Here is a 20,710-nt window from a genome sequence, read left to right on the forward strand (position 1 = left end):
TGGACATGGAGCTAGGGTTAGTGTTAGGGTTATTGTTAGGGTTGAGCCAGGATGTGGACATGGAGCTAGGGTTAGTGTTAGGGTTGAGCCAGGATGTGGACATGGAGCTAGGGTTAGTGTTAGGGTTATGGTTATTGTTAGGGTTGAGCCAGGATGTGGACATGGAGTTAGGGTTAGTGTTAGGGTTATTGTTAGGGTTGACCCAGGATGTGGACATGGAGCTAGGGTTAGTGTTAGGGTTATGGTTATTGTTAGGGTTGAGCCAGGATGTGGACATGATGTTAGGGTTAGTGTTATGGCTATTGTTATTGTTGAGCCAAGATGTGGACATGGAGCTAGGGTTAGGGTTATTGTTAGGGTTGAGCCAGGATGTGGACATGATGTTAGGGTTATTGTTAGGGTTGAGAAAGGGTGTAGAAATGAAGTTGTGTGGAGAGACATGGCAGATGACAATGAGCATGGCTCAAGTGTACAGTATTGTGTTAGAATTTATTCCATTCCATATCATACTTTTTTCCTGTGGTTTTGTTATCTTGAATGTACCTCATTTCCTACATCAAGAGTGTTATGAACAGTTCAATGTTTACTCCCAAAAAACACCTGCTGGCTTATCATCTTGGAGGAAACTGCCACATAGACTCGGTAGTACACCCCATGGCCAATAAAGACAAGTCAAAGAAAAACAAGGTGTCCTTTCTCTCACTCTGTCTGTGAGTGAGAGTGTGTGTGTGTGTGTGTGTGTGCGCGTGCATGTATCTCTCTCTCTCTCTCTCTCCCTTTCTCCCCTCATGGCATCTCACACTAGAAGGACAGTGAAATCTCCCAAGGTCAATCTGGTGTGTGAATAGATAATACTCATGTTCCCATGTTTCTAACGACGAGCAAAAGGTCACTCCTCATCTACACAATTAATGATCATCAGACCATCGAGCATCACTTCACTCAAACACATCTCAAATCAGTCAGCAGACCCCTTTCCTCTCTGAATAGGACTACAAGAACCACACCAATGATTTGATTGGAATCTGACTTGGATGTCAATCTGTCTGCAGAGAAAGATGATTATCTTGCGATATCTGATGGTTATGCTCTCTAGCTGGCCCCTGGGAGAAACTTTTATTCTGAAATCCTCAGGGCAGAAACCCAAAGCAACTCCAACAGACATTGCTCCAGTCATCACCCTGAACAGGTGAGACACACCTGGAGTAGATACTCTCAAGGAAGTCATAATCAAAGATATGATTGAAGAAAATTATGATAGACGTTCTTTCTTAGCAGGCTGTTGGGCAAATGTTGCATTCCATTTTTTGGGGGGTCATTTGTTATTGAGAGTATGATAATTACAATTATGCAGGCAATACATTATGGAACATCACTGTGCGTTATCAGTCAATGTGACCTTTAAATTCACAGTGAATGCATGTTATGCTTTTCATTGATGAAATGATCTACATCGTTGATGACATCAATCAGTTTTGGGAGTTAATAGGTTAAAGTATAACCTATTCCGATGATGTTATAGTTAGACATAAGTTAATTTAAATAAATGTGTGTTTCCATTGCAAAGTACTTTAAAACCGACATGCTAATGTAATCAGTAAAAGGGGGTGTTTTGATCAGAGAAAATAAGTGTTATTTCAACTTCAGACACCATACATTTACCCATTCTAAAGACATATCAATGTCATCCTGTTCTCTGAACACACTGTGATGTCAAAAAGCCTGGTGTATAATCATGTCTTTATTATGGTTTCAATGTCAAACTATGTCTTAGATAAATATATGAAAGAAGATTGTTGCCTTTTTTCTTGGCTGAAGGAAATGCATTTTATTGAGATGTTGATCGTCAAGTAGGCTACTGTATGAAGAAATCTGGGGAGTAATGGTCCCCTTATTGACTTGTTGCAGTTGCCAAGGGGAACCCCTTTCAGACATCAAACATTTCCTTCTGAGGGGTCTGAACCTGCAGAGAGAGCCTCAGACGGAGGGGACTGGACTGGCCTCACTCAGGGAGCAGTGGATGGCTGCGTTCACAACCCAACGCAGTGACTCTCAGACAGCACTGGACAGCAACGGTAAAGCTGTGTAATGTAACTCAGAAGAGCATCACTGATAGTGAACACTTTTATTACATTAGATAATAGTCTGAGATTCCCACCATTTATTTGAATCACTTATTACACGGATTTGTTGAAGTCTGACATTATTCTTGTTTGTTCAATTAGTAATGTAATTACATTTTGCAGTAGCTTGGTGGTAGTTGAACTAAATTCAAATATTGGTAGTGTTTTCACTAGTTCATTACTTGTTTGCCATGTAGTGGTGTAGCTCAGTCTATTTTTTAAGGAACTCAGTCTGGCTTTCAACTTACTCTTGAACTTTGTAATATGTAAAGAATTGCAGGAAATAAGCTTTAAACCTGCAAAATGTTCTCTCAGCCAACAAGAGGGGTGTGAACAGAATAGAAATAGACTACTGGAACTACACACTACTTTTTTTGCAAAAATAACAACAAATATGGGTAAAGTAGGCAAGATTTCCTTTCTTTTTCGGCATCAGACCTTCCCAATTTTCACTTGAAACATTGTTTTTGTGTTTAATAGGCTAAATTACACATTATGTTAACGTCTGACTCCTGAGTAAACTGTTCTTGCAATTTGTAGACTATGACATTTTAGACTAATTTTTCACAAAGTAGTTTGGATGTAGTGAACTACTTTTTCAAAGTAACTTTAGCTAAGTAAACTATATGTTTCTTAGCAGTAGTTTTAGTTTAGTTTAACTTCTTCCAGTGTGAAGTAATTGGTAGCTTGGTAAACTATATTTTCGGAGTAACTTTTCCAACACTGACTGTTATTCTCTATTTCAGCAGGAAACTCCCAGCAAGAGTTCCCTGGAAATACAACAGGGCCACACTGCTGTCAACTGGTCTCTAAGATCTACATACAAGGTTTGACAAACACTGAAAAACCTTGCCAGTATGGTTTCCAATATGTGAAGTGACATGTGGTGTGTTGTCTGTCTGTCTCTGCTAGACCTGGGCTGGCAGAACTGGATCATCTACCCAGAGAGGTTTACCTTCACCCAGTGTGCAGCCTGCACCACACAGCTGAACCCTGCTGGCCAACAGTGTGGAGCACACCTTCCCTCACAGGACTCCACTCCAGAGGTAATGCATGTGCACCTTGCACCACAACTTAAAACAACATTAAAGCTACATTATAAAACATTGAAACTACACAAAGATAGATTACAGGTGCCACACTGCAAATGCATCACTAAAAAGTAATGAGAAAAATTGGCATGTGATTTTCAAGTTTTTAGTCAAACACACATTTTGAAAACACAATGCACATGTGCTGTTATTCCCTCTGACTTCCATTGAAGCGTCTATTGGTGCTTTGTCTGTAAAGGGATCAAATAGAATGCCTTGTGGATCTCAGTACAAGGTCATAGGTTTAAAGGTTAGTTCCTGGATGATCTGATTGGTTCTCAAACTAGTTCAAATAGGAAATGGTAGACTCAAACTGACAGAGCAGATATCTTAACAGCCAAAAATGATTTAAGGGTAAAATTCAGACACTATGTGCCCTTACCTCTTTCTAACCCCTGAACAAATCTGCCACTGGACAGATCATACCTGATTACTTAATTGTATTTCTGAAGTCTTTCAGTTCAGATGATCAATCTCTCTAGGAAGCAACCTTGCTAAGAAACATAACTATATTAAAATACACTGTAGCTTTTTAAACTGTTATCTGATGGCTACTTCCAGTACAATGACCTTTCCTTTTTTAGGTTTCCTGCTGCAAACCTGCATCCCAACACCCGGTGCCAGTGCTCTACCTGGATGAATTCAACACACTGATCATCTCCTCTGTGTATCTGACCCGGGACTGCAGCTGCACACCAGCCATCAACCCAGATCGCCATACTTAATAGACCTGTCCATTCTCCAACTGTTTTATATTATATTGTAGAGAGTGTAGAGCTCTCTAAATAAGATCCATACTCTACATTTTATATACTGTACATGGTCATGTTCCCATACTCACATAAACCCCCTCTAAACATACAGTTGAAGTCGGAAGTTTAAATCAAATTTTTCAACCACTCCACAAATTTCTTGTTAATAATCTAGAGTTTTGGCAAGTCGGTTAGGACATCTACTTTGTGCATGGCACAAGTAATTTTTCCAACAATTGTTTACAGATAGATTATTTCACTTGTAATTCACTGTATCACAATTCCAATGAGTCAGAAGTTTACATACACTAAGTTGACTGTGCCTTTAAACAGCTTGGAAAATTCCAAAAAATGATGTCATGGATTTAGAAGTTTCTGATAGGCTAATTGTCATCATTTGAGTCAAATGGAGGTGTACCTGTCGATGTATTTCAAGGCCTCCCTTCAAACTCAGTGCCTCTTTGCTTTATATCATGGGGAAATCAAAAGGAAACAGCCAAGACCTCAGAGAAATTATTGTAGACCTCTGGTTCATCCTTGGGAACAATTTCCAAACGCCTGAAGATGCTTCCAAAAGCCTGATTTAAAATTAAATTATTTCACCTTTATTTAACCAGGTAGGCCAGTTGAGAACAAGTTCTCATTTACAACTGCGACCTGGTCAAGATAAAGCAAAGCAGTGCGACACAAACAACAACACAGAGTTACACATAGAATAAACAAACGTACAATCAATAACACAAAAGAGAAATCTATATACAGTGTGTGCAAATGAGGTAAGATTAGGGAGGTAAGGCAATAAATAGGCCGTAGTGGCAAAGTAATTACAATATAGTAATAAACACCGGAGAGATAGATGTGCAGAAGGTGAATGTGCAAGTAGAGATACTGGGGTGCAAAGGAGAAGAAAAAAAACTATATGGGGATGAGGTAGTTGGATAGGCTATTTACAGATGGGCATTGTACAGGTGCTGCTCTGACAGCTGATGCTTAAAGTTAGTGAGGGAGATATGTGTCTCCAGCTTCAGTGATTTTTGCAATTCGTTCCAGTCATTGGCAGCAGAAAACTGGAAGGTGGCCAAAAAGGTGGCCAAAGAGGAATTGGCTTTGGGGGTGACCAGTGAAATATACCTGCTGGAGTGCGTGCTACGGGTGGGTGCTGCTATGGTGACCAGTGAGCTGAGATAAGGCGGGGCTTTACCTAGCAAAGACTTATAGATGACCTGGAGCCAGTGGGTTTGGCGCCGAATATGAAGCGAGGGCCAGCCAACAAGAGCATACAGGTCGCAGTGGTGGGTAGTATATGGGGCTTTGGTATGGCACTGTGATAGACTGCATCCCATTTGCTTAGTAGAGTGTTGGAGGCTATTGTGTAAATGACATCGCTGAAGTCAAGGATTGGTATGATAATCAGTTTTACCAGGGTATGTTTGGCAGCATGAGTGAAGGATGCTTTGTTGCGAAATAGGTACCACGTTCATCTGTACATACAATAGCACGCAGGTATAAACACCATAGGACCACGCAGCCGTCATACTGCTCAGGAAGGAGACGCATTCTGTCTCCTAGAGATGAATGTACTTCGGTGCGAAAAGTGAAAATCAATCCCAGAAACAACAGTAAAGGACCTTGTGAAGATGCTGGAGGAAACAGGTACAATAGTATCTATATCCACAGTAAAACGAATTCTATATTGACATAACCTGAAAGACCGCTCGGCAAGGAAGAAGACACTGCTCCAAAACCGCCATAAAAAAAAGCCAGACTACGCTTTGCAACTGCACATGGGGACAAAGATCGTACTTTTTGTAGAAATGTCCTCTGGTCTGATGAAACAAAAATAGAACTGTTTGGCCATAATGACTATTGTGGGGTGCTATGCTGCAGGAGGGACTGGTGCCCTTCACAAAATAGATGGCATCATGAGGAAGGGAAATGATGTGGACATATTGAAGCAAAATGTCAAGACATCAGTCAGGAAGTTAAAGCTTGGTCACAAATGGGCCTTCCAAATGGACAATGACACCAAGCATACTTCCAAAGTTGTGGCAAAATGACTTAAGGTCAACAAAGTCAAGGTATTGGAGTGGCCATCACAAAGCCCTGACCTCAATCCCATAGAAAATTTGAGGGCAGAACTGAAAAAGCGTCTGCGAGCAAGGAGGCCTACAAACCTGACTCTGTTAAACCAGCTCTGTCAGGAAGAATGGGCCAAAATTCACCAAACTTATTGTGGGAAGCTTGTGGAAGGCTACCCGAAACATTTGACCCAAGTTAAAGAATTTAAAGGCAATGCTACCACATACTAATTGAGTGTATGTAAACTTCTGACCCAATGGGAATGTGATGAAAGGAATAAAAAATGAAAGAAATAATTCTCTCTACTATTATTCTGACATTTCACGTTCTTAAAATAAAGTGGTGATCCTAACTGACCTAAGACGGGGAATTTTTACTAGGATTAAATGTCAGGAATTGTGAAAAACTGAGTTTAAATGTATTTGGCTAAGATGTATGTAGACTTCCATCTTCAACTGTATATCCATTCTAATTGTTCTATACTATGGTATACTATGGTGTAGAGTTCTGTAAATAAGACCTATTTGAATGGTCACGCTCACATCCCTGCTGTTGCAGATCAAAACATTGGGTTTTGGGACACAACTGAGACACACCTGAGAGTCAGTGATTAGACATGCTAGTAGTTCCATTACCTCTGGTCTGACCTCTGTGTTGTATTTCTCAGGGCTGGCTGCACTCATTGTTGTTGTGTAAACAGTACTTCTGGGAAACAATGGACAATGTTTTAATATAAGACACACCCATCTACCCACAGAAAGTTATATGAAACATACAAACCACAGTTAGTGCATGTATGGGTAAGATGGAAACCTACTTAAATACCAGTGTGACATGAAAACATGAAAAGCTTCAAAACAGGGACAATTCTAATCAAATCTTCAGTGACAATATACTACAGCCATTTGTTCAGACAGTTTCATAACAGAGGCCTATTAACTTTATTGCTGTGGTAAGGCAAAGGGAAGTGAAAGCAATGTTCGTTGCACAAAAACCCTCCCTCCTGCTGCTCACACAGTGATTCACACTGGGGAATGCCACAGAGAGAAATGAGGACATAATAAACACACTTCTTCTTCCTTACCTGTTACATACCTTCAAGATTCAATGTCACATACACAAGTACAGTAAAATGCCTTGCAAACTCAAAACCCAACAATGCAATAATCAATAACAATGTAATACTAGAAAAAAAAAACAAATAAGAAGAAATATGAAGAACACAATAAGTAAGTAAGTATACTATTACAGGGTCAGTTCCAATACCATATTTACAATTTCGATACTGGATTGATGGAGGTAGATATGTGTAGAGGTAAGGTGACTAGGCAACAGGATATAAGATAGTCAGAGTAGCAGCAGCTTGTATGTGAGTGGGTGTGTGTGTGTGTGTGTGTGGAGTCAGTATAAATGTATGTGCATATTATGTGTGTGTGAGCAGATGATGGAGTATGTGTGTGAGTGAGTTTGTAAGGCCCAGAGAGTGTGTAGGGCACAGTGAGTGTGTAGGGCCCAGTGAGTGTGTAGGGTACAGTGAGCGTGTAGGGCCCAGTGAGTGTGTAGGACCCAGTGAGTGTGTAGGACCCAGTGAGTGTGTAGGGCCCAGTGAGTGTGTAGGGCCCAGTGAGTGTGTAGGGCCCAGTGAGTGTGTAGGGCCCAGTGAGTGTGTAGGGCCCAGTGAGTGTGTAGGACCCAGTGAGTGTGTAGGGCCCAGTGAGTGTGTAGGGCCCAGTGAGTATGTAGGGTACAGTGAGTGTACATAGAGACAGGACCTGGGAGACAAAATTACTGATATATAAAAATAGTTATATTTCTGGATTTTCTATGAGAATAACTCTTAGTCAAATATAGTCAATGATACAGTATAACATTGTCAACTGTAATACTATCTAAACAAATATTCACCAAACACATACTTGCTTTATACATTGTATCCATATAGATATTATCTTGACCAGTAGCATTTAATGCTTTGTTGGCTGCATCTCTGGATGTCATCAAGCCATCCATTCACATGAAATCAATGAACATATAATCATGGAGTCATGTAAAGTGAGCAGTATGCTTACCTGCGATGATCCTTTGCAGGAGGCGGCAGCCAGTGATCGAAGTTGGTCTCTACTCTGAACCACCTATAGTAGGAAAGGTCACTGTACTGGAAGTAGCCATCAGATAACAGTTTAAAAAGCTACAGTATTTTAATATAGTTATGTTTCTTAGCAAGGTTGCTTCCTAGAGAGATTGATCATCTGAACTGAAAGACTATAGGAAAACAATTAAGTAATCAGGTATGATCTGTCCAGTAGCAGATTTGTTCAGGGGGTTGAAAGAGGTAGGAAAACAAATAAATAAGGAAAGTGCAACAGCTGTGTTGTGGTAAAAAAAAAAAGAAGACATATGGTAGTCACATAGTGTCTGAATTTTACCATTAAATCATATTTGGCTGTTAAGATATCTGCTCTGTCAGTTTCAGTCTACCATTTCCTGGGTGAACTAGTTTGAAAAACAAACATATCATCAAGGAACTAACCTTTAACCTGTTACCTTTCACTGAGATCAACAAGACATTCTATTTGATCCCTTGTACAGACAAAGCACCAATATATGTTTCCATGGAAGTTAGATGGAATAACAGCACATGTGCATTGTGTTTGCAAAATGTGTGTTTGACTAAAAACTTGAAAATCACATGCCAACTCTTCTCATTACTGCTTAGTAATGTGTTTGCAGTGTGGCACCTGCAATCTCTTTGTGTAGTTTCAATGTTTTATAGTGTAGCTTAAACGTTATTTTAAGTTGTGGTCGTGGTGCAAGGAGCGCATGCATTAACTCTAGAGGGGAGTCCTGTGAGGGAAGGTGCACTCCACACTGTTGGCCTGTGGGTTCCACCAGTCTGTCCACTTAACCCCCATCCTTGCTGACCGCCATTGGCTACCTGTCCCTCAAATAATTGACTTTAAAATTCTCTTCCTTGTCTACAAAGCCCTAAATGACATTGGGCCTGCCTACCTGTCAGGTCTACTCCCCACTTACAAACCTCCACGCACCCTACAGTCAAGTCACGCCAAACTGCTTCATGCACCCAGGACCCGGCTCCAAACAAACGGGGACAGTGCCTTTTCCTGCCATGCACCACACCTTTGGAACTCCAAGACATCTAAGGGCTGTTTAGACTTTTTTTTTTTTTAAGAATCCTCTTTATCGGCTGGCCTACCCTTTATCCTAGACTTTGATTGTTGCTTTTATGGTATGGTTATATACATTTGCATTGTTTTTTAAAACCAATTTTTCTATTTTAACTTTTATTTTATGCACTTTTTGGTTATTCTTGTATATTGAAAATGGCTTTACAAATGTAATGTATTATTATTAGAATATGATCATCAGATATTGGGCTTTTAAAATAAGATACCAAAACATATCAGGGTGTTCACTCTTGGATGTGTAAATTAAGTGCAGTGTCCTTCCCTTTTTTAGGTTTCCTGCTGCAAACCTGCATCCCAACACCTGGTGCCAGTGCTCTACCTGGATGAATTCAACACACTGATCATCTCCTCTGTGTATCTGACCCGTGACTGCAGCTGCACACCAGCCATCAACCCCCATCGCTGGCTTTTATCTGGCTTTTATCCAGCTGCAGAAGCAGTGGGTAATTGCAGACAGCTGCGTCTCCTGACGAGAGGGCGGGACCAGAGCTCCAATCCGCAATGGGGCCGACCAATCAGCTGCTTGGGGGAATCCAGGAAGCCATTTTCCTGAAATACACACATACATATACACGAGCCCACAACACAGACACTGGGGAACGTATCACTTGTGAAATATTCATTATTTAGAGAAGAATGTTAAAACATGCAGGCACCAGAGACATTGTTTCTGTATTATTTCTAAAATTCAAAAGGTTTGTATTACTGATGTATTCATTTTGTGGCAGTAACAGTAGCTCTCTGCTAGGTCAACAATGTAGAAACATTGGATTTGTATTACTAGTTTTATTACTCATTTTGACAGTGGATGATCTGTATAAATTCACATAAGGCATTTTATGTTGCATGAATTAATCAAAATTAAATGAGCTTTATTTAAATATAATCATGTTCACCACTCTAAAACACTAGACTCAATGTGTGTGGACATAATCATAATTCATATTTCCAAATAACATTTTGGGTAAAAAATATATTAATTTTATCACCTAAAAAAATACATGACAAACAACTCATGGAATAAAACATTTAAAAAAGGCACTTTTAATGCAGAAAATCTCTGCTCTGCCCTTTCTGGACAACAACATAATCATGGTTTTGGTCCACGACTCAGCATTATTCATTGCTATGGCAGCCCTGGAAACACAGGAAACAGAAGGTTAAATCAACAACCACAATGATGCTTTGCCTGTCAAACAAATGTTTTGATCTGCAACATCAGTGACGTGCGCATGACCATACATAATGCAGTAGGTCTAATTTACAGAACTTTACACCATAGTATAGAACATTGAGAATGGACATATGCTTATATATTATTTATATTTATTTTTACCCCTTTTTCTCCCCAATTTCGTGGTATCCAATTGTTGTAGTAGCTACTATCTTGTCTCATCGCTACAACTCCCGTACGGGCTCGGGAGAGACGAAGGTTGAAAGTCATGCGTCCTCCGATACACAACCCAACCAAGCCGCACTGCTTCTTAACACAGAGCGCATCCAACCCGGAAGCCAGCCGCACCAATGTGTCGGAGGAAACACCGTGCACCTGGCAACCTTGGTTAGCACACACTGCGCCCGACCCGCCACAGGAGTCGCTGGTGTGCGATGAGACAAGGATATCCCTACCGGCCAAGCCCTCCCTAACCCGGATGACGCTAGGCCAATTGTGCGTCGCCCCACGGACCTCCCGGTCGCGGCCGGTTACGACAGAGCCTGGGCGCGAACCCAGGGTCTCTGGTGGCACAGCTGGCGCTGCAGTACAGCGCCCTTAACCACTGCGCCACCCGGGAGGCCGCAAATTAAGAATTTGCTCAAATTGGAGCTGTAAATTAAGATCTGTTTTTTATACAGATGTCAATATTCTTGTAATGCTGTCTTGATTTTGTCCAGCGTAACGGTTAGCAAAATCAGGTTAATTTATAAAGCACACTTTCTTTAACCTCGATGAGTATGTTTACATGGACATTAATACAACTGATTATGCAATAGTCATGTAAACACCTTACTCTGCTCATCTTAAATCGGTGTAAGGTCAGAATCGAAGTGGGCATAAGCTGATTATTATTATTATTATTTATTTTTTTACTTTCTAATTATTAGGACATCTAAACACCTTCATCTGCATTCCAGCGGTGTATCTGATCTGCACATGTGCTAGCACCAGCCAAGCGAGCCTCCCTTTTTAGCTCAGTGAAGTGAGTTGGGAACAACTGAATGTATGAGTCTTAAAAGTAGTTCACATACAAACTTTATATGTCCGTACTCAGAATCAAATATGCTTCTCAAAAATAACATGGTCGCTGTGGTAGAACGTTTATTTTGATTGACGATTTTCTGCTTTTAAGAGTGTGCCATCAGGTAGCCTGATTTCAGATGTGTAAACAGGATCTGATTGCAGATGTGCAAACAGGATAATTAGGGAAATCTTTCTTCTTGCAAAGCATGTAAACGTTTAAATTGAATTATATTAATCTGACTATCCACATTAATCACATTATTGTGTGCATGTAACCATACTCAACGTCAACTTGTTTTAACATCGCATTGTTTTAGCTGTATAGATTATGTATTTTGGTTGTTTTCAGAGGATTTTCAATGCTTTCCGACAATGCCATTAATCACGATACACTGATATTACAAAAAGTTAACTGATGAACTATGACAGCCCTAATTGGGACACAACTGAGAGCCAATGATTAGACATGTCAGTAGTTTCATTACCTCTGGTCTGACCTCTGTGTTGTATTTCTCAGGGCTGGCTGCACTCATTGTTGTTGTGAAAACAGTAATCCTGAGAAAGAAGGAACATGTTTTTAATATAAGACACACCCATCTACCCACAGAAAGTTATATGAAACATACAAATCCCAGTTAGTGCATGTATGGGTATAATGGAAACCTACTTAAATACAAGTGTGACATGAAAATCTTCAAAACAGGGACAATTCTACTCAGATCTTCAGTGACAATATACTACAGCCATTTGTTCAGACAGTTTCATAACAGAGGCCTATTAACTTTATTGCTGTGGTAAGGCAAAGGGAAGTGAAAGCAATGTTCGTTGCACAAGAACCCTCCCTCCTGCTGCTCACACAGTGATTCAAACTGGGGAATGCCACAGAGAGAAATGAGGACATAATAAACAAACGTTTTCTTCCTTACCTGTTACATACTGGGTTCATTGACAGGACCTGGGAGACAAAATTACTGATTTAAGATGCTTAAACCATTTATTTAAAAATAAATACATTTATACAGTGCATTCAGGCGCCTTTTCTTAAAAAAAATTAAAAAACATAAATACCTTATTTACATAATTATTCAGACCCTTTGCTATGAGACTCAAAAGAGTCCACCTGTGGTAAATTCAATTGAATGGACATGATTTGGAAAGGCACACACCTGTCTATATAAAAAGGTCCCACAGTTGACAGTACGTCAGAGGAAAAACAACAAGCTATGAAGTCGAAGGAATTGTCAGTAGAGCTCTGAGACAGAATTGTGTCGAGGCAGAGATCTAGGGAAGGGTACCAAAAAATGTCTGCAGCATTAAAGGTCCCCAAGAACACAGTGGCCTCCATCATTCTTAAATGGAAGAAGTTTGGAACCACCAAGACTTCCTAGAGCTGGCCGCCCAGCCAAACTGAGCAATCAGGGAAGAAGGGCCTTGGTCAGGGAAGTAACCAAGAACCTGAATGTCACTCTGACAGAGCTCCAGAGTTCCTCTGCAGAGATGGGAGAACCTTCCAGAAGGACAACCATCTCTGCAGCACTCCACCAATCAGAGATCCTTGATGAAAACCTGCTCCAGAGCGCTCAGGACCTGACTGGGGCCAAGGTTCACCTTCCAACAGGACAATTACCCTAAGCACACAGCCAACCAGTCTCTGAATGTCCGTGAGTGGCCCAGCCACAGCCCGGACTTGAATCCGATCTAACATCTCTGGAGAGACCTGAAAATAGCTGTGCAGTGACGCTCCCCATACAACCTGACAAGGCTTGAGAGGATCTGCAGAGAATGGGAGAAACTCCCCAAATACAGGTGTGCCAAGCTAGTGTCTTACCCAAGAAGACTCGAGGCTGTAATCGCTGCCAAAGGTGCTTCAACAAAGTACTGAGTAAAGGGTCTGAATACTTATGTAAACGTGATTTCATATATATATATATATATATATATATAATACAAAAATTTGGCTTTGTCATTATTATTCCACAAAATGTGGAAGTCAAGGGGTCTGAATACTTTCCAAATGCACTGTATTTCTGAATTTGCTATTAGGATAACTTTAGTCAAAAAAATAGTCAATGATACAGTATAACATTGTCAAATGTAATACTATCTAAACAAATATTCAGCAATAACATACAGCCATCCACTTGCCTTATACATTGTATCCATATTGATATTATCTTGACCAGTTGCATTTAATGCTTTGTTGGCTGCATCTCTGGAAGAAAGATACACAAGCCATCCATTCACATGAAATCAATGAAAATATAATTATGGAGTCATGTAAAGTGAGCAGTATGTTTACCTGCGATGGTCCTTTGCAGGAGGCGGCAGCCAGTGATCGAAGTTGGTCTCTACTCTGAACCACCTATAGTAGGAAAGGACACTACACTTCATTTACACATTCAAGAGTAAACACCCCGATAAGTTTTGGCATCTTATTTTAAAAGCCCAATATCTGCTGATAGTATTATAAAACATTTGTTTATTCTTGTATAATGAAAAGCAAATTAGTGCATAAAATAAAAGTTAATAGAAAAAATATATACACAGTGGGGCAAAAAAGTATTTAGTCAGCCACCAATTGTGCAAGTTCTCCCACTTAAAAAGATGAGAGGCCTGTAACTTTCATCATAGGTACACTTCAACTATGACAGACAAAATGAGAAGAAGAAAAAATCCAGAAAATCACATTGTAGGATTTTTTATGAATTCATTTGCAAATGATGGTGGAAAATAAGTATTTGGTCACCTACAAACAAGCAAGATTTCTGGCTCTCACAGACCTGTAACTTCTTCTTTAAGAGGCTCCTCTGTCCTCCACTCGGAGGACAGTTACCTTTATTAATGGAACCTGTTTGAACTTGTTATCAGTATAAAAGACACCGGTCCACAACCTCAAACAGTCACACTCCAAACTCCACTATGGCCAAGACCAAAGAGCTGTCAAAGGACACCAGAAACAAAATTGTAGAACTGCACCAGGCTGGGAAGACTGAATGTTGTTGGCTGTTTTTCTGCAAAGGGACCAGGACGACTGATCCGTGTAAAGGAAAGAATAAATGGGGCCATGTATTGTGAGATTTTGAGTGAAAACCTCCTTCCATCAGCAAGGGCATTGAAGATGAAACATGGCTGGGTCATTCAGCATGACAATCATCCCAAACACACCGCCCGGCCATTGAAGGAGTGGCTTTGTAAGAAGCATGTCAAGGTCCTGGAGTGGCCTAGCCAGTCTCCAGATCTCAACCCCATAGAAAATCTTTGGAGGGAGTTGAAAGTCCGTGTTGCCCATCAACAGCCCCAAAACATCACTGCTCTAGAGGAGATCTGCATGAAGGAATGGGCCAAAATACCAGCAACAGTGTGTGAAAACCTTGTGAAGACTTACAGAAAACGTTTGACCTCTGTCATTGCCAACAAAGGGTATATAACAAAGTATTGAGATAAACTTTTGTTATTGACCAAATACTTATTTTCCACCATAATTTGCAAATGAATTCATTAAAAATCCTACGATGTGATTTTCTGGATTTTTCTTCTCATTTTGTCTGTCATAGTTGAAGTGTACCTATGATGAAAATTACAGGCCTCTCATCTTTTTAAGTGGGAGAACTTGCACAATTGGTAACTGACTAAATACTTTTCCCCCCACTGTATATATAACCATATCATAAAAGCAACAAAGTCTAGGAGGAAGGGTAGACCAGCCGATAAAGAGGAATCTTAAGGCCTGCTTGAAAAGCCCCAACAGTCTGAACAGCCCTGAGATTGTCAGGATGGAGTTCCAAAGACATGGTGGGTGGGAGGAAAAGGCACGGTCCCCCATGGTTCTGCTCTGGGTTCTGGGCCGATGCCATTAAGGGCTTTGTAGACCAAGAGGAGAATGTTAAAGTCAATTATTTGAAGAAGACAGGTAGTCAATGGAGGTCAGCAAGGATGGGGGTGATGTGAGCAGACTTTTTTGTTTGTGTCAGAAACCTTGCAGCACTGAATGAGCTGTAATTTATGAATTGAGTTCGCAGGCAGGCCCTCCAAGTACTGCATTCCCATAATCAATTCTGGAGAAAACTAATGCATGGATAAGCTTTTCTGTGTCAGAAGTGGTGAGAGAGGTTCTTAGGGAGATGTTCTTCAGGTGAAAGAATTGCGTTTTACAGTCTAATGTGGGCATTAAAGAAGAGAGCAGGGTCAAATATCAAATCCAGGTTGGTTATGACTGAGGAGAGGGGGGGAATGATGTGGCCTTCTATGGCAGAGTGGATGCTGCAGGATTTGGTGATCTGCTGGGGGTTGCTTATCAGCATTGCATCGGTCTTGGTGCTGTTGAGTTGGAGGAAGTTGTTCTTCATCCAAGGTTGACAAAGCAGATGTGTCAGGCTTGGTTTTAATGTACACCTGTGTGTCATCTGTGTAGCAGTGGAATTGGACACTGTGCTGTCTGAAGATCTGGCCAAGTGGGCACATGTAGAGCAGGAAGAAAATGGGTCGACCCTTGTGGGACACCGCAGGTTATGGTGGACATTGAGGATTACGCACTGCTTGTGGTTAGAGGTGAACCAGTTTAGGGCAGTCCCACAGATGGCAGTGTTCCCTGTGAGGCACTGCAGTGGAATGATGTGATCTACTGTTTCAAAAGCAGCACTGAGGCCCAGAAGAATTAAGATGGTGGGGGATACTGTATCTGCTGCCACGAGCAGGTCATTAACAGCATTCAGTACTGTGCATGGGTCTGAAGCTGGTCTGGAACGCCTCATAAAGCTTGTTAGTGCTGAGGTGTGAGTGAAGTTGAGTTGCCAACATCTTCTCCAGGACTTTTTTTAAAACTCAGACAAAACAGTTGCTAGTTCTAAGTCCCAAGAAACAAATATATCTTCTGTTGGATCTGACAATTAATATTGATGATTGTATAGTCGTCTCAAATTAAACTGTGAAGGACCTAGGCGTTACTCTGGACCCTAATCTCTCTTTTGACTAACAAATCAAGACTATTTCAAGGGCAGCTTTTTTCCATCTACATAACATTACAAAAATCTGAACATTTCTGTCCAAAAATGATGCAGAAAAATGTATCCACGCTTTTGTCACTTCTAGATTAGACTACTGCAAAGCTCTACTTTCCGGCTACCTGGATAAAGCACTAAATCAAGTTCAGTTAGTGCTAAACACGGCTACTAGAATCTTGACTAGAACCCCAAAATTGTATCATATTACCCCAGTGCTAGCCTCTCTACACTGGCTTTTTGTTAAGGCTTGGGCTGATTTCAAGGTTTTACTCTGAACTTTCAGAGCATTACATGGGCTTGCTCCTACCCATCTTTCCGATTTGGTCCTGCCATACATACCTATATGTACACTACGGTCACAAGATGCAGGCCTCCTTGTCCCTAGAATTTCTAAGCAAACAGCTGGAGGCAGGGCTTTCGCCTATAGAACTCAATTTTTATGGAATGGTCTGCCTATCCATGTGAGAGATGCAGACTCGGTCTCGACCTTTAAGTCTTTATTGAAGACTCATCTCTTCAGTAGGTCCTATGATTGAGTGTAGTCTGGCCTAGGGGTGTGAAGGTGAACGGAAAGACACTGGAGCGTAGAATCGCCCTTGCTGTCTGCCTGGCCCGTTCCCCTCTCTCCACTGGGATTCTCTGCCTCTAACCCTATTACAGGGGCTGAGCCACTGGCTTACTGGTGCGCTTCCATGCCGTCCCTAGGAGGGGTGCGTCACTTGAGTGGGTTGAGTCACTGACGTGATCTTCCTGTCCAGGTTGGCGCCCCCCTCGGGTTAGTGCCGTGGGGGAGATCTTCGTGGGCTATACTCGGCCTTGTCTTAGGGTAGTAAGTTGGTGGTTTGAAGATATCCCTCTAGTGGTGTGGGGGCTGTGCTTTGGCAAAGTGGGTGGGGTTATATCCTGCCTGGTTGGCCCTGTCGGGGGATATTGTCGGGTGGGGCCACAGTGTCTCCCGACCCCTCCTGTCTCAGTCTCCAGTATTTATGCTGCAATAGTTTGTGTGTCAGGGGGCTAGGGTCAGTCTGTATATCTGGAGTATTTCTCCTGTCTTATCCGGTGTCCTGTGTGAATTTAAGTATGCTCCATCTAATTATTTTGCTCTCGGAGGACCTGAGCCCTAGGACCATGCCTCAGGACTACCTGGCCTGATGACTCTTTGCTGTCCCCAGTCCACCCGGTCGTGTTGCTGCTCCAGTTTCAACTGTTCTGGCTATGGAACCCTGACCTGTTCACCGGACGTGCTACCTTGTCCTGGACCTGCTGTCTCTAACTCTGAATGATCGGTTATGAAAAGCCAACTGACATTTACTCCTGAGGTGCTGACCTGTTGCACCCTCTACAACCACTGTGATTATTATTATTATTATTATTATTATTAGACCCTGCTGGTCATTTATGAACGTTTCAACATCTTGGCCATGTACTGTTATAATCTCCACCCGGCACAGCCAGAAGAGGACTGGCCACCCCTCAGAGCCTGGTTCCTCTCTAGGTTCCTGCCTTTCTAGGTAGTTTTTCCTAGCTACCGTGCTTCTACATCTGCATTGCTTGCTGTTTGGGGTTTTATGCTGGATTTCTGTATAGCACTTTGTGACATCGGCTGATGTAAAAAGGGCTTTATAAATACATTTGATTGATTGATTGACTTAATATAAAAATGGGAGGTTGGAAATATGGGTCAGACTCAATGATAACAGTTAGCATAACTCAGCTTTATAAATCTCAGCAGCTCTTAAAACAAACTAATACAATTTGTGTTATGGAAGAGACCCCTCATTTCCTACCCTCCATTTAAGGGTTCCAGAGGCCAGATATCAGCTGGGCCCTTCCTGTCCCTGGTAACCACCACTCCTTCCCCAGGCTTTACTCCGGCAATGATGTAGTACACACTTGTGATGATTGGGATTTTGGACAGCCGCATCACAGCATCCTGAAAGTCTGCTGCTTCCTCCAACGTCTGAAGAAAAACAAGAAAGGACAAGCCACAATAGTAGGTTAATAGACAAGCCATAATAGTAATTTGTGGTTAGCAAAGTGTTGATTTTTGTGGATGTTGATGGTTAAACTTCCTGACGTACCTCTCTCACCAGCCAGCTGACTGGAGATCTTTTCAGCAGGAAAGCAGAGACCCAGTTCTTCCACCAATTCCACCAGTGGTCTTCACCTGATGATAACACACTGCCTTAAATGACTGACTCACACCTTTATGGATGTGTCCTGGACCATTAGATAAAGTGAATCCTTACCACGCTGGTCACCAGAGACTGTGAATTTATTTGGACTCTGTCCGGTCCACAGCCCGACATAGCCAGCAAAAGACGTACCACGATAAGCCACCTGGAAAAGTTGAGTAATTAGGAGGGGATTTTACTTGACCCTTTTTCAGCCTAACATCACACTCCAGATTTACTTCACAGTGCCCAAACTAAGTTATCTGGCATTATCGGCTGATTGACACCTTGGCCTTGCAGAAGTGAAACTGCAGATGTAAAGGTTGAGCTGTGTAACCATGTGTAACATACCGTTCCATTTTTGAGAAAGAGAACATTGATGGTGAGATTCCGGAGTATATCATGTGGGTAGTCAAGGTTCCTGCCATGATACAAACGTCCACTTGTGTCCTGAGCTACAATACTAGTGCAAAACCTACAGATGCAATAGGAGCGTGTTAAGTCATGAAGGGGGGGGGGGGGGGGGGGGGGGGGGGGGTTCTTACAACACATACTTTCATTCTTCTTCTTTGTGCTTCTGACAACAAGAAGCTGTGACTACATTCTTGTTTCAACTGGTTGAATGGCATTTGTATCAGTAGGCCTACATGTAAAGCAGATCAGTTCATACATACGCTGATATTTCATAGGCAAAGTTGAGAAGGATGACATCGGAAAGGCTCCCTCGAAAATATGAGGCCATTCCTCTGATCTCCCCTGCGTATGGAGGAGGTACATACTTCTCCAAGGCCTCCACAATCGGAGTTACCGCATGATGCACCCATTTTGGAACAGTGGCACTGCAACAACAAAAAATATTACGTTTTGGGTGTTAATATTAATCAACACCATGTGCAAGCTTAGGCTACTCACATTGTGTCGGTCAACATACTGTATGCCTGCAGATATTCATACATATTTAAACTGCAAGCACAGATATTATGCAAACAACATATCATGGCACATTTTGTCATATTTGACATATTGAATGGTAAGTGAAAATAAATGGTTAAGTCTGATCAATGTCCATATACTGAAGTTGACGTAAAACTTCTGCAATGCAGGTTTAGGCTACATAATCAAAAGTCCTGTCCATCATGTGACATTAAAGCAAAAATCTATATTTTACCGTTTGAGACAAACATTATTAAACCAACTTTTGGAGGCAACTAGAACTTCTGTAAATAGGCATTCCGCATTATTAAGCACTTACTCAATCACTTCAGCACCTGCTTTCACCAGGTAGTCGACATCAAAAACTTTAAATAGAGGCGCCCATCGCACTTCTGGGGGATCATCCAAGCTGACGTTGACCACAGCTGGAGCGAAGTCTGACTCACATGAAACGACCAGACCAAGCAGGAGCAATGTTGACAACATTGTGCCCTTTTCGCGGATATGGCAGTAGCCTAGGAACTTGTGCGTTCCAATTCAAATGGGCGCAACTTTACAGGCAACATCGTTGCAACTTCTCCATAACTTCCTGTTTCTCTTTTGGGGTAGCGCCTGTGAGCATGGTTAACTCTTTGGGGTAGCGCCTGTGAGCATGGTTAAGGGGCAATCTGCGATTGTAACATTTTCGGACATTTAAATGAATGATATATAGCAATTGATTATTGTAGAGTATATCTTACACATTGTTCATGGACTTAGTTAAACTGTGTAACCCCATCAGAATCCAAAATATACACTTGTTTTACTCCTTTGTAAACAAACTCTGTATAGTTTCAAAACATGGTTAAAACGTTTAATGATCTCATGGATGGTCAGTTCTTTAATCAATAGCTCTGTCTTTGAATTCCGTGGTTACAATTCTCCAGCCTCAGCCGTTTGCCAAATCTGTGGCGGGTTAACCTTTGTTGTTGTTTAAACTGCAGATTGCCGCTTCAAGGTGAGAGTATATCATCTGACAACTGCAGCAGATATGCGGATCCCAAGCCTGGTCTGCGTATAGTACGTTTTTACGTTAAATTCAACGGAAACGGTGCTATACTGCACAACCAGTTG

At 41.5% G+C, this 20,710-nt stretch overlaps 2 protein-coding genes across 2 annotated transcripts; one reads left to right on the forward strand and one right to left on the reverse strand.

The window, feature by feature from the left end:
* The first annotated feature begins 1,058 nt into the window (after positions 1-1,058).
* LOC139412320 (gonadal somatic cell derived factor) lies at positions 1,059-3,939 on the forward strand. The gene is made up of 5 exons (XM_071159157.1): positions 1,059-1,189; positions 1,909-2,075; positions 2,870-2,950; positions 3,036-3,169; positions 3,799-3,939. Exons 1-5 carry the CDS (start codon positions 1,059-1,061, stop codon positions 3,937-3,939), a joined length of 654 nt encoding a protein of 217 aa, XP_071015258.1.
* A 5,725-nt stretch (positions 3,940-9,664) lies between these two features.
* Positions 9,665-20,637, reverse strand: LOC139410750 (N-acylethanolamine-hydrolyzing acid amidase-like). Its single transcript, XM_071156216.1, has 11 exons — positions 19,917-20,637; positions 19,339-19,503; positions 19,016-19,139; positions 18,740-18,830; positions 18,572-18,657; positions 18,278-18,450; positions 13,790-13,852; positions 13,636-13,702; positions 12,417-12,445; positions 11,976-12,045; positions 9,665-10,388 (listed from the first exon to the last, which is right to left on the reverse strand). The coding sequence occupies exons 1-11, from the start codon at positions 20,081-20,083 to the stop codon at positions 10,368-10,370; spliced, it is 1,056 nt and encodes a 351-aa protein (XP_071012317.1). The 5' UTR covers positions 20,084-20,637; the 3' UTR covers positions 9,665-10,367.
* Positions 20,638-20,710: the final 73 nt, after the last annotated feature.

This window comes from Oncorhynchus clarkii, chromosome 6 (genome assembly GCF_045791955.1).
Source record: "Oncorhynchus clarkii lewisi isolate Uvic-CL-2024 chromosome 6, UVic_Ocla_1.0, whole genome shotgun sequence".
NCBI classification, from domain to species: domain Eukaryota; kingdom Metazoa; phylum Chordata; class Actinopteri; order Salmoniformes; family Salmonidae; genus Oncorhynchus; species Oncorhynchus clarkii.

Excerpts from the sequence above, each read along its gene's own strand:
- LOC139412320 (XM_071159157.1), top strand. The coding sequence starts at position 1,059 with ATGATTATCTTGCGATATCTGATGGTTATGCTCTCTAGCTGGCCCCTG. Across the intron at positions 2,951-3,035 it reads CTCTAAGATCTACATACAAG|ACCTGGGCTGGCAGAACTGG; the intron begins GTTTGACAAACA and ends TGTCTCTGCTAG. Across the intron at positions 3,170-3,798 it reads CACAGGACTCCACTCCAGAG|GTTTCCTGCTGCAAACCTGC; the intron begins GTAATGCATGTG and ends TTCCTTTTTTAG.
- LOC139410750 (XM_071156216.1), bottom strand. The coding sequence starts at position 20,083 with ATGTTGTCAACATTGCTCCTGCTTGGTCTGGTCGTTTCATGTGAGTCA. Across the intron at positions 19,504-19,916 it reads GCAGGTGCTGAAGTGATTGA|TGCCACTGTTCCAAAATGGG; the intron begins GTAAGTGCTTAA and ends TTGTTGTTGCAG. Across the intron at positions 13,703-13,789 it reads CCTGCAAAGGACCATCGCAG|AGATGCAGCCAACAAAGCAT; the intron begins GTAAACATACTG and ends TCTTTCTTCCAG.